Source organism: Podarcis bocagei (assembly GCF_964188305.1).
Source record: "Podarcis bocagei genome assembly, chromosome: 2".
NCBI lineage: Eukaryota > Metazoa > Chordata > Lepidosauria > Squamata > Lacertidae > Podarcis > Podarcis bocagei.
Genome location: NC_138126.1, coordinates 49,960,821 through 49,973,400, shown reverse-complemented (window position 1 = coordinate 49,973,400; position 12,580 = coordinate 49,960,821). Strand labels below are relative to the sequence as shown.

Below are 12,580 nucleotides of genomic sequence, written 5' to 3'. Positions count from 1 at the left end.
TTTTATGAAAGAGAAGTACCCCTTAAAACTTCATTACGTAGCTGTCAAAACTCCTCCAATGGTTTCATAGGAGCTGCCATGGTACATTGCAGCCAGCATAGATTGGCATTTATTTAAATCTCCGGACACGGTTATGTTTTCTCTTGCAGACTGGAAACTTCTTTGGTGAGGTTGAGGGCGCAGTGATGAACAAATTGCTCATAATGGGTTCTTTTAAAAGGTAAGAAGTCTACTCTCCACTACTTTTCGCAGTCATCAAACAAAAACGATAATACATAGGAAGACAAGTTCAAAAATTATTTTGCTTGTTGCTATGTAATGGCTTCCTTTATTTCTATCCTGATTTTCCGTCTGAGGCGGCTTATGTGAAAATACAATCACATTGGGCCTGGTTCTTTCCCCTGTGGGCACCACAGTGCTCTGGGTTGGTACCGTATTTTTCGCCCCATAGGGCGCACCGCCCCATAGGACGCACCTAGTTTTTTTTTGGGGGGGGGGAAATAAAGAAAAAAAAATTTCCCCCCAGGCGCGGGGGAAGCCCAAGCTTCCCCCAGCCCCGAGAACAGCCTGCTATCCGCAAGCCTCGGGAGCCCGGCAGGAAGTCACGCCGGTCTCCCCAGGCTTGCGGAGAGCTGCGCGAGGCCCGGGACTGCAGGCAGCTCTGCGCAGCCCTCGGGAGCCCGGCGCGACTCCCAAGGGTTGTGCAGAGCTTCCTGAAGCCTGGAGAGCGAGAGGGGTCGGTGCGCACCAACCCCTCTCGCTCTCCAGGCTTCAGCGAAAGCCTGCATTCACCCCATAGGACGCACACACATTTCCCCTTCATTTTTGGAGGGGGAAAAGTGCGTCCTGTAGGGCGAAAAATACGGTATTTCTTCCACCAACCCACCCGGAAGAGTTTTCATTAACTGTGGCTGTTGCAATCACAGAACCCTGAAGCACCACACTTGTCACTTTTTTCCATGGTGAGGAGTTACCATTAGTGAACACTCTTTGGATTCAGTCAGTCAACCAGCTATAAATCCGCTTAACAGTTACCTCATTTAGCCCACATTTTACCAGCTTCTCCACAAGAATATCATGGGGGACTTTGTCAAAAGTCTTACTGAAATCAAGATACACTATGTCCACAGCATTCCCCTGGTCCACTCAGCTTGTAAAAAAAAAATGAGGTTCATCTGGCTTGACTTGTTTTTTGAGAAATCCAGACTTGATCTTTCCGCTAATGTAGTAGAAGGAATTCACACTAAGACAATCATTCCATTTTGGCTTAATGGATGGAACCCCCCCCCCCCGCAAGTGCACTTTTCCGGGCTTTCCCCACGCTTGCAAATACTTCTGCTGATGGAACTTATTACACTCTGTATTAGTATATCTTTGCTAATATATGAATTAAGCACACTTTCCAATAGTATATGAATTTTTGTACACATTTGTTTTTGTTTTTTAGCTTTTATTTATGAAATTTTGACAGTTTTTATACACACACATTATACAATATCAATCATTGAACTCTTTTCTCAGTCCATCTCTCTATGGCATTCTATGGAAATCTTGATTTGCTGCATATCCTGATATTTCACCCATTATCTTCTCAAGTCTTCTTTTTTGATGTTATCTGCTGCTTATATGTTAACTCCTACTTGTAGGTTAAATTGTATATTGTACCCTTAAGTTAATCTCTGAAACACCTCCACTCTTCTCTTCTCTTTAACTCATCCTTATTCCTTAGTTTCGCGGTTATGGTTACTAATTATATGTATTCTATCAATTTGTTCTGCCAAAACTCTTCTTCTTTCAGTTTTTTTGCATATACTATTCTAGCTGCAGCGGTTGTGTATAAAAATATATTGAGTGCCTTTTTTGGAATGTCATCACCTATTATTTCCTCTGGTCTTTTGGGAAATGTGAGTTTTACAATCTTTTTAAATTCCATGTGAATCATTTCCCAATACTCTCTAGCGTACTTACACGCCCACCACATATGAATCAGGGTTCCCTCTACCTTCCAGCATAAATTAAACCCCCTTTTGTACATTTTCACTAATTTGCTGGGTGTCAAGGAGCACTGGTACATCATCTTTTGTAGGTTTTCCTTAATAAGATAGCAGGCAGAGAAATTCATGGTTCGCCCCCATAATTTTTCCCATGCAGACAATTCTATGTTGTAACCAATATCTATAGCCCATATTGTAATTGTTGCCTTTTTGTACACATTATTCTCTTGACAGAATATATCACAAATGGTAAAGTGTAAATTTTGAAAAATACCTGTGTTTTGGTTCACATACTGTTTGAATTACGTAGATGCTCCTTTAAATGCAAACGGAATAAATTTCTCCTCCATCTTTAGTTGTCTTGCTACTATGCCTGCTCTGTGGGCCATTCATAGAAAAATCCATATACATATTCTCTGGAAGAATTGGGTTTTTGATCAATGATCAGTGGTTGGGAGAGGCATGGAAGCTCTCTAAAAAAAGTTTCTTCAGTGAGGCTTTTCTGATGTAAGTAGTTACTGACCTTAGAGGTGTACTCAGGAGAAATTTGCCTTTGTATTACACACAGATATTCCCGAACTGTAATATCTAACAACTGTCAAATCATTGCTAAACCAAGATAGACTTTGTTGTTCAGGTGAAACAGAAATGTTTTTAAAAGTTAACAAATAAAATACCTGCAGAAATTAAGAAACTGAGTTCCAAGTTATATTGAAAAGCTAATCCCATCCCACAACCATATTTTATTGCAAGTAATGTGGCTTAGTCCTGCTGGCCACATGACCCGGAAGCTGTATGGCGGCTCCCTCAGCCAATAAAGCGAGATGAGCGCCGCAACTCCAGAGTCGGCCACGACTGGACCTAATGGTCAGGGGTCCCTTTACCTTTAATGTATAACTAACGTGTTGGCATTTTTTAAAAGCAAACAAACAGACCTTCATGCACACATGGCTTATATTTTTGTCATGTAATATGATGTAGAGCATTATACTGAGTTAAGGAAAGTTAGAGAAAGACTGACTAAAGCTGAAGTGGGTGTAGCCCCTTTTATAGCCTTGGTATCTAATTTGAGGCGGCTCATTGATTGAAAAGTTAATACGCTGAGAACAACCAAGTTCCATCCTGAAGACAGCACACAAAGAAAATGAGGTGGTTATTTAAACAACAGGAGCTGGCAATTAAAAAGGAGATAAATCCCAAATAGGGTAATTTTCCTAAGTAACCCACCTGCTTCTTCCCTCTCTGCAAAGCAGATAATTTTTGTTGTAGACTGGGAGAAAGCAGGCAAAGAGCAGAGGTCTTTAAAATAGCCCAGCTGCAACATAGACTTTTCTGCAGTCCCCCCTTCCTTTGTCAAAGCTATGAATAGTCACTTAGGGCCTATTCATCTAAATGGCTGCAACAACCTGGCTGGCAGTTCCACATGCTGCAGCAGTAACTGCTCTAAACAGGAACCATGTGAGAGATGTCAAGTACACAATGTGGTCATTTTCCACACCTGTGCTGCTCTCCCCTCCCTAAAAAAGAAAGGCCCCACAGTAGTGAAGAGAATGAACAACATCACCGGCTTGCCTCTCATGGCTTCCAATTAACAGGGGCTATTATTGTGGACGTGAGAGCTGGACCATAAAGAAGGCTGATCGCCGAAGAATTGATACTTTTGAATTATGGTGCTGGAGAAGACTCTTGAGAGTCCCATGGACTGCAAGAAGATCAAACCTATCCATTCTTAAGGAAATCAGTCCTGGGTGCTCACTGGAAGGACAGATCGTGAAGCTGAGGCTCCAATACTTTGGCCACCTCATGAGAAGAGAAGACACCCTGGAAAGGACTCTGATGTTGGGAAATATTGAGGGCACAAGGAGAAGGGGATGACAGAGGACGAGATGGTTGGACAGTGTTCTCGAAGCTACTAACATGAGTTTGACCAAACTGCGGGAGGCAGTGGAAGACAGAAGTGCCTGGTGAGCTCTGGTCCATGGGGTCACAAAGAGTCGGACACGACTAAACGACAACAACATTATTGTGGATACAGGGAAACCTAGTCAAACAGAAGCAGCCAAAATGTCACAGGAGGCTTGTACTTGTGGTTTGGCTCTGATTCCCCTTCTTTTCAGGCTTGGTTGCAATGAACGGCACCTAAGGCTTGAAGTTGCAAAGTCTAGATAGTTGGGAGTGCCTCTGAGCATGTATACGGCGTGACACTGAATAGCCACAACCATCTCCTACACTTTTTGGATTTTGGAATATTTTCACCTAGGACGGATGCATTTTGAAAGCTCCCCTTTCAGAGAGCTTAACAATATAATAACTATTGGGCACCCTGGTGCTTAAAGTGTTGCAGTGGTGTGTTCAGATAAACTTAGTTTGTATCAAAATGTTACAGAATTGTCATATTACAAGACCAGTCTCAAATCATGTTGCTTATGCAAAATGTTCTTCTTATGAGCATTTTTCTTTTTTTCTCCTTTTTTTTATTTACTGCACCAGTTTACTGCTGGAGTTTGCATCCAGTTTATGGTGCTATCTGTTGTCTGGGTTTCCATATAGGCAGATGTCTAAGCCTTAATACATTACAAAATGGATAGTTAGAAGACATCAGTAGAGGGTTTGTTTTGGTTTGTTTGTTGTTGTTGATTGGTTTGGGGGGTTTTTGCCATTGTAATCATGTTTTGCAGGAAGCTTCCAACTGGACTATTTTCCCAGTTGCTGTGGAAAATGGATATGACTACATCTACTCTACATTCAACATTTTTTAATTGACTAATGAAGAGCTGGAAGGGAGTAACCCCCCCCCATACACACACGCCTATTTTAACATATGCATAATCCCAAACCCCTGAGATCTGGAAGGGGAAAACTCATGGGTCACAATGACACCTATCCACCACTTAAAGCACATCTGCAGCATTTGGTGATAATGCTCATGAGTTGGATCCAGAGTGTCTCTTACGTGAATGGAAGGGGATGAGATCTAGTGGAGGATCCTTCTGGAAGGAGGGTGGTAGTTTCCCCCCTTTGTGCCATGTCCCACACTGTTCTACAGGTACTTCCAACTCTCATTTTTCAGGATTTTGAGAAGGGAGGGTATGAGGAACTGATGAAAATAGACTCCCCCCTCTTCCCTGGGCAGGAGCATTTCCTGAGTGGAATTCTGTCAGACTTACGGACCCAAGCCTGTGATTTCACCCATTACTACTAAAATCCACGGCAGGTGTAAATGTGAACATTTATAAAACATTGGAGGAGTTTCAACTGGACAGTGTAAAGTATATATTGTCAAATGTTAGTTCTTTCCATTTCAATAAAGCCAAGATGCTAACTAGTCTCTGGTGGAAAAGAACAGCAAATGTTTTTCCCTCTTGTGAAATGTACACAGTGCATATATTCTTCCAAAATAAAACCACCGTGTTTCATGTATTGTGAGCAAATTGAAATGAATCTTTAAAGGCATGAAGTGACTACGTAGGCTTGCTATCCTTAAAACTGAATCACGTGCATTTTAGGAGGTTTATATGGTGTGGAAGCCAAATGTTCTTCCTGTTTCTAGGAACAGAATTCCCCTTCCATGCAGTCGCTTTGATCTGACAATTTTTTATTGGGGCATTTTACGTTCTTCTGAGAAAGATGTGGCACAATATGCTTCCAGACATGATGCTAACCTAAAAATCAATGGACAGTAGTTCTCTAGAATTGGACCATAATGTTATATTGATAAATCTATTTTTGTACTGCCAGTTTGAGTTTTTCAAATGTATTGAATATTTTGAATAACTGTCCAAGGGTAAATATCATACTTTCCTCAAAGTAAAGACCTTGCATTCATGTAAGTCACATGAATATCTCTTTGAGAATGTAACTGAACACTTTGCATTGCAATGTGAGATGCCTACAGAGCATCCCAGGGCAAACATTGTTATAATTTGCTGGCCTAACCTGAGCTGCTGGTAATCCTTTGAAGTTAAATTGACTTCAGACAGCTTTTCTTTTCTCCTTGTAATCCATTGCAGAGTTCAAACCTTGATTTTTACTATATCAGGAAATTGTCCATAAAAGAGTCGGTTTTGTCTCAAGGTGTTTTGCTCTAAAAGGATGCATGTTAAGTCGCTAAAAAAAGTTCCATGGCATTACTTCCAGGAACAAGTTTCTCATGAATGTGTTTTACCTGACTTTTTGCCTGATACACGGAGAAACTATCCAATGGTCATTGATAATGACAAGGTTGCAGGCAGTTAGCACAGTGATGTCAGAAACACTCAGACATATTATTATCAGTTGCTAAAATAAAGCACAGAAGCTAAGTGCAGTGGTGCATAGCCCAAGGCTTGGGCTGGGCCAGTTTTATGGATTTAAATTTAGTTCAGAGGGAAAGCAGATAGTTAGTGTGTTCTTTAGCTATAATCAGCAAAAGAGGAAACGGCTATCTGTAAAATGTAGATACTCAAAAGATACACAATCATTACAAGAAGGGGTGATAATCTGGAAGTTATTCTTCTGCAGCAGCCTTCCCCAACTTGGTGCCCTCCATAAATTTTGGACTTCAGCTCCCATCAGCACAGCCATGCCACCCAAATCTGGAGGGCACCAGGCTAGTGAAGCCTGTGTTGCAGCATTTAGTTTACAAGTACTTGTGGGCTTCCCACAGGTATCTAGTTGGCCAGTGTGAGAACAGGATACTGGACAAGATGGGCCATTGCCCTGATCCAGTAAGATCTTTTGGGGATCTTATGAAACGGATTCCAGGTGTATTAGTTTTTAAACAATGGGGTGAAAACAAGCACATTTCCCCGATTACAGCAGAGTTTAAATTCACCAAGAATGATTATTGCTTATTTATATAATTACAGGTAGGTAGCCATGTTGGTCTGAAACAAAATAAAAAAATTCATTCCAGTAGCACCTTAGAGACCAATTAAGTTTGTTATTGGTATGAGCTTTCGTGAAGTGTGCATGCACACAAAAGCTCATACCAATAACAAACTTAGTTGGTCTCTAAGGTGTTACTGGAAGGAATTTTATATAAATATATATATATATATAAGATATTTATGTCCCCACCCCCTTCATAATATTTACTCTGTGTCATTTGCTATGTAATTTTAAACAAACAATAATAAAATAGGCAATTAAGGCTGCAGTCTGTAGCCACTTAGCTGACGGTAAACTTGTGGGACTCTCTCCGGAATAGATATGTACAGTACTGCACTGGACAAGTAATAAACAATCCTATGATCTCTGGGAGGGTGGCTGAGGGGCTGCAGGATGCTGTGGGACCCAGTTCTGTGGATGAAGAGGGAGATCCACAGGCAGGGGCCTCCCTGGTATGGTGGTGGAGAGCTCTGGAGCCATTGATCTTCCATGGTGAGTGCTCCACGAACAATTTGTCCACAAATGGGGTGTGTCAGGGATGGATCAGGGGACATTTTGGAATGGATCCAAAGTCCCCTTCTTACCCTGGCATCTTCCCCTGGCATCTTCTGGCAGCTCTGGAGCTGTTATGGCTGTTTTCTGTCTCATTGGGAACTGAATGGGAACTGGGAATGGAAAAGGCCACTCTCGTGCATGCACTCCTCTTTCTCCCTGGCTGCAGTGAGCCAGCAGGAGCCAGGAAGTAGTGCCTCCTCTGTGATGGAATCTCCCCACCACCAGCTTTTTTGAACTGCTCTGTAATATAATAATGATGATAATAATAATAATAATAATAATAATAATAATAATAATAATAATAATAATAATAATAATTTTATTGTTTATACCCTGCTCATCTGGCTGGGTTTCCCCAGCCACTCTGGGCAGTTTATGGCATATCTAAAAATATAATAAAAACACCGAGCATTAAAAACCTCCCAATACAGGGCTGCCTACAGATGTCTTCTAAAAGTTGTGTAATTCTTTATCTCCTTGGCATCTGAAGGGAGGGCATTCCACAGGGAGGGTGCCACTACCAAGAAGGCCCTCTGCCTGGTTCCCTGTAATATAACTTCTTGCAGTGAGGGAACCAGCAGAAGACCCTCAGAGGACGACCTTAGTGTCCGATGGGGGTGGAGGCATTTCTTCAGGTATATGAACATATTAGAAGATTTTGAGAGGATAGCAAAAGTAAACATTCCCGTACTCTCTTATCTGCCTTTGGCCCAGAGAGAAAACAACAACCAGAAGGCCACTTGCACCGACGCGAGATCCATCACATTCTTGTACAAAGATATCCCTATAATATTAATGTGTTAGTCATATAGAAGAACAGTAAAGCCACGTATATCTTCATATTGTGATGCATTACATGGAGATTGGAAAAGGCCAAGGGGCATTGTGCCAGAGACAACAATTGGATAAGGAACAGGAAAGTCAGACAGCAGTATTGCGTACCATGGGAAAAGTTTTCTAAATATGTTATTGCAATTTGCTGCTCTAATGTGGACAAATGTTCGGTACAGCCTCTTCTATAATGATCATTTGGACACCGGGCCTTCAACTGTAACCCATGAATTATGTTACTTTTAAGTCCCATATGGTATCCTGTTCCAGTTTTGGCAATGAGAAATGGAGAGGGGAAGAGAGCCAAGGTCATAACACTGTTTTTCCTTAGCCAATAGACCACCTACTGGGAGCTACTGCTTTAACTGTAGTGAGTGCCTTTCCTTTACTGTACTACCCATCCATACCAATGTTATGTAATGTTACAGGTAGCAGGTAGTTCAGATGGTAGAACATGAGATTCTTAATCTGAGGGTTGTGGGTTCGAGCCCCATATTGGGCAAAAGATTCCTGCATTACAGGGGGTTGGACTAGATGACCCTTGGGGTCCCTTGCAACTCTACAGTTTTAGGTATTAACATACCCCTTTCTAAATGCAATTTCTGCTGATCTAGCAAGTAGTGTTGGCTGAGGAGCACTTCACCCATTGTACATTTCTGCCTCTTCTATAATGTACATTGAGCATCTTTGGCTAAAAAAAGGCATACTTTGTGTTTCTTTCACTTGTTTCAGAGGCACAGCAGAACCATTTGTATGATATCCAGCTCCACACACATACCCCAAACAAACTTGTTCATTCTATAAGAAAATTGTGTCATATTTCCTTTCATACATCTGTTCTTAGCCAAAGGGCTAATCCAACTCCGAATGGCTTTCTTTCTTTCCCCTCTAGGTCACAGAGACCTGTGGCAAATTGTCCACTGTGACACATTCAGCCTCTGCAACATATTGTGGGGAAGAAGAGAAACCACTTGTGTTAGAATGGCAATTCTAAAACTGTAGGTCTTGTAGCTGAATGTAGTCAGCATTGAGCTTCATGAAGATAGTTCTGCAAATATTGTCATATTGTGGGTCCTATTTTTTAAAAAATACGTTTAAGTATGAAGAAAGTCACATTTCAAACAATTTTTTAAATGTAGCACCTCAGTGTATAATCTTTATGGACATTTAAATCTGACTCTCCCATGTTCCAAACCACCACTCTTCTTACTTCACCATAAAACAGCATCATAAAACTACCACAGACGAGGTCTGTGCTTGAACCGCTTTTATGAAATGTAAAATGAATAGACGAAATGGACAAATAGTTGAAAACTTTCCTTCATCACTCGGTTGCTACCTTCCTCTGTATTTTGCAGAAGTCATGTTCCAGTCCACCATGTGCTGATCAAGGCTCATTTATAAGTGTAAATATGGCTTATTTGGTAGAACTGTCTATATACTTTAGGTTGAAGTAATGAAAACTCCTCTGGCTGAAATTCAACCACCTACACCTTAGGAGGCCACAAAAAATGGAAGTGCAAGAATATTTCAGTCTCCTCGCTTTGGAAATGATTTCTAAAGCCAAAATTCAACCACAGGACTGTGACAAACCCAAAGTTAAACACTTTTGAATCCCATTGATTTATAATGGTAGAGATTTAAGCACACATTTCTCTTTCCCTTTGAAACTAACTGAATCTTAACGAGCTTTGGCCCTTAATTTTGGACCAAGGGTAAGCTATCTTAGGCTTACATGGAGTGCATTCTACCCATTTCCTTGCCTTCTTTGTCTCCCCCCCTCCCATTTTGTTTTCTGTGTCTGTAGTGTTTCTAATTATACCTTTTTTAAAAAAAATCTCACAGCTTTATTGAATACTTACAGACTTTACAGTATTTTCTTTCCCTTTGCCTTTTATTCTTCTTTATCTGGAATATGTATTAATGATCCTTTCTAACCCCATTGCTCCCTTTTAAATGTTTATTTGTTCTACTTGCCTCGTGGGCAAGTCCTGTTGTATTTCACCCGGTTTCCCCCAGATGTGTTTTCTTTCTTCTACTCAAGCCTTTTTTTCTATTCTTCTCTCTAGAATTACTCTTTATGACTACCAAGCCATGTGCAAAACAACCAAAGAAAGTAGCGACAGCGCCCATAGCTTACTGGATGTAAGTACAGTTAACGTGAACATCCCTGCATTGTTGCTGAGAGGGGGAAAATGCAGTATATGTGTGTCATCTTTATGTTACAAGTCTTCTCAGAAGCCTCAGAAGTCTTCTCAAATTGCCTTTCAGCACTATTCCATATCACGAGAAAAATGGTTTGCAATAAATCAAGGCAAATGGGTTGTATTCATCTTAGCCCTCCTCAGAGTAGACCCACTGAAAATAATGAACCTAACTTCAATGGGTCTACTCTGAGTAGGACTAGTGTTCCATACCACCCAGTGTGATCCACATTTGCCATTTCAGAACACTCTACAGTAGCATTTTCTCCCTGACTAGCACTAAAGCTTTGTCGCTGTCTTTGTCTGTTATGAACACCTGCTTTCTGGAGTTTGTAAATTGCCTATAAACATTTGCTGTATTTTAAATTATGAGGGGAATTTCAATAGCCCACAGCTTAACATTAAAACCAACAACACTTCAGCCATTAATGAACAATAGATTCATTTTCTAAGCATCTAACTTGTAGACCTACAAAAAGGGTTCTTCCTCCAGATGCACCTTTATTAAAATTATAAAGAGAGAGGCCTAGTGTATTTTGAGCCTCAGGATTTTCTGCAAGATTTGTGAGTATGGTTAATGAATGGAAGGGGAGCAGATTGTTTGGGTTCAGGGAGGACTGGAGGGGGGGGGGAGAAAAACTGGTAGCCCCATTGCACAAGCATATTTTCATCGTGCAAGCCGACCACCACAACTAGATCTCACCCCAAAATGGCAGTTATATAGTATGAATATTTTTAATTCACTTGCAATAGAATCCTTGCCTATTTATTAGTCTTCAGTGTGATGGTTGCTGAAATTGTCAACAGAATATGAGTAGAATTCTCTAAAATTATGAAGCTCTGTAGATTAGGAAGCTTAGTTTTGTACCTACCATTTCTTAAATTTGAAAACACAAAGTGATGGAAGCAAACCAAACTTTCACCGTTTATTATATACAATGAAATGGAATATTTTTTGGCTTATGACTGAATATTTTGAAAGAACTGAGAAATAGACTTAAGTATTTTCTTCATTTTCGGTGATTTTTCTTCAGAAGCAAAATAAAAAGGAAAAAAGTCACATTGGAAAGAATTTTGTTTTCTACCTCAGCCTAACCTTCATTAGAAATCCTTAACTTCACTGTTTTATGATCCATCATTTTTTTTTTTAGAATGGAAAAGGTAAGGTAAAGAAATATACAAGGTTTTGTTTTCTACTTTTTCATTTCACTTACTGCTGTACATGAGGTTTCAGAGTTAATCATTTCAGGCAGACGTCATCACTGGGAGATGTCTGATGGTGTCTTTTCCTCTGACAAAATGTATCCACCAGTAGATTCCTCATCCTTTCTGCAAATCTTTGCACTTCCCAGAATCTGCTCCTGAGCTCAAGCCTGGGAAATAGTAGCCACTGAACGATAAAAAAATCAAATACCCCTTTTATTCATTTCCCTTCTGGACCACTGATTATATTGATCATCATTTGTTAAAAAATGTATTACAAAACTAACTGAACCACAAAATCTTGAAGGGGTGGTATTTACCACCAAAAGACTATATGTTCTTGAAATATTACATAAATCCATCACTTGGTGCACTTAAATATTATATATTCTAGTCTTTTGATTAAACAAATTGCTTCTCTCCAGCCTTATAAAGCTTTCTTTGCTGCAATAAAATGGATTGTGACTGAACTTGTCTTGTAAGTAACACTTACTAAGATTTGAAGATTATTTGTACCTTTCCGTCTTGCATGTTTTTTCGTGTATACAGCAATTTGCATCGATTTTCAAATCTCCTGTGCATAATTTCAGAACATGCTTAAAACCTGTTTTTGTGATGTAGTCATTTCCAACATGCAAACTAAATTTATTATTGTGGTTGCAGTTAAATCTAATATGAATATTTGGCTGTTTCCAGTGCTGCTTGGGTGGGCTGTTCCCAACCAAGTATCCTTTTTCAGAGGATCTTCTGTTCTGCAGTTTCATAAGGGATTCAAACACATAGGCTGTCACACGTGAAGCTTATGCAAGCTCTGTCTGTGTTTCTTGCATTATAATAAATTATTGTCATTATCTAATAATATTTAAAATGAAAATGGACGAAAGCTTGAGAAGGCAGCACTCCTAAGCAGTTCAAACACTAAGA

The 12,580-nt window shown here is 40.2% G+C and overlaps 1 protein-coding gene across 4 annotated transcripts in view; it reads left to right on the top strand.

Annotated features, from left to right (window-relative positions):
- Window positions 1-12,580, top strand: part of CACNA2D3 (calcium voltage-gated channel auxiliary subunit alpha2delta 3) — a 498,964-nt gene that overhangs the window by 451,059 nt on the left and 35,325 nt on the right. For all 4 annotated transcript variants that reach the window (XR_014005100.1, XR_014005101.1, XR_014005102.1 and 1 more), the window contains 3 exons: window positions 150-220; window positions 10,319-10,394; window positions 12,082-12,134. Coding sequence is in view for 1 of the 4 variants with exons in the window: in XM_081184001.1 (XP_081040127.1) it covers window positions 150-220; window positions 10,319-10,394; window positions 12,082-12,134 (200 nt within the window). In the remaining 3 variants the exon portion in view is untranslated. The remainder of the gene's footprint in view (window positions 1-149; window positions 221-10,318; window positions 10,395-12,081; window positions 12,135-12,580) is intronic.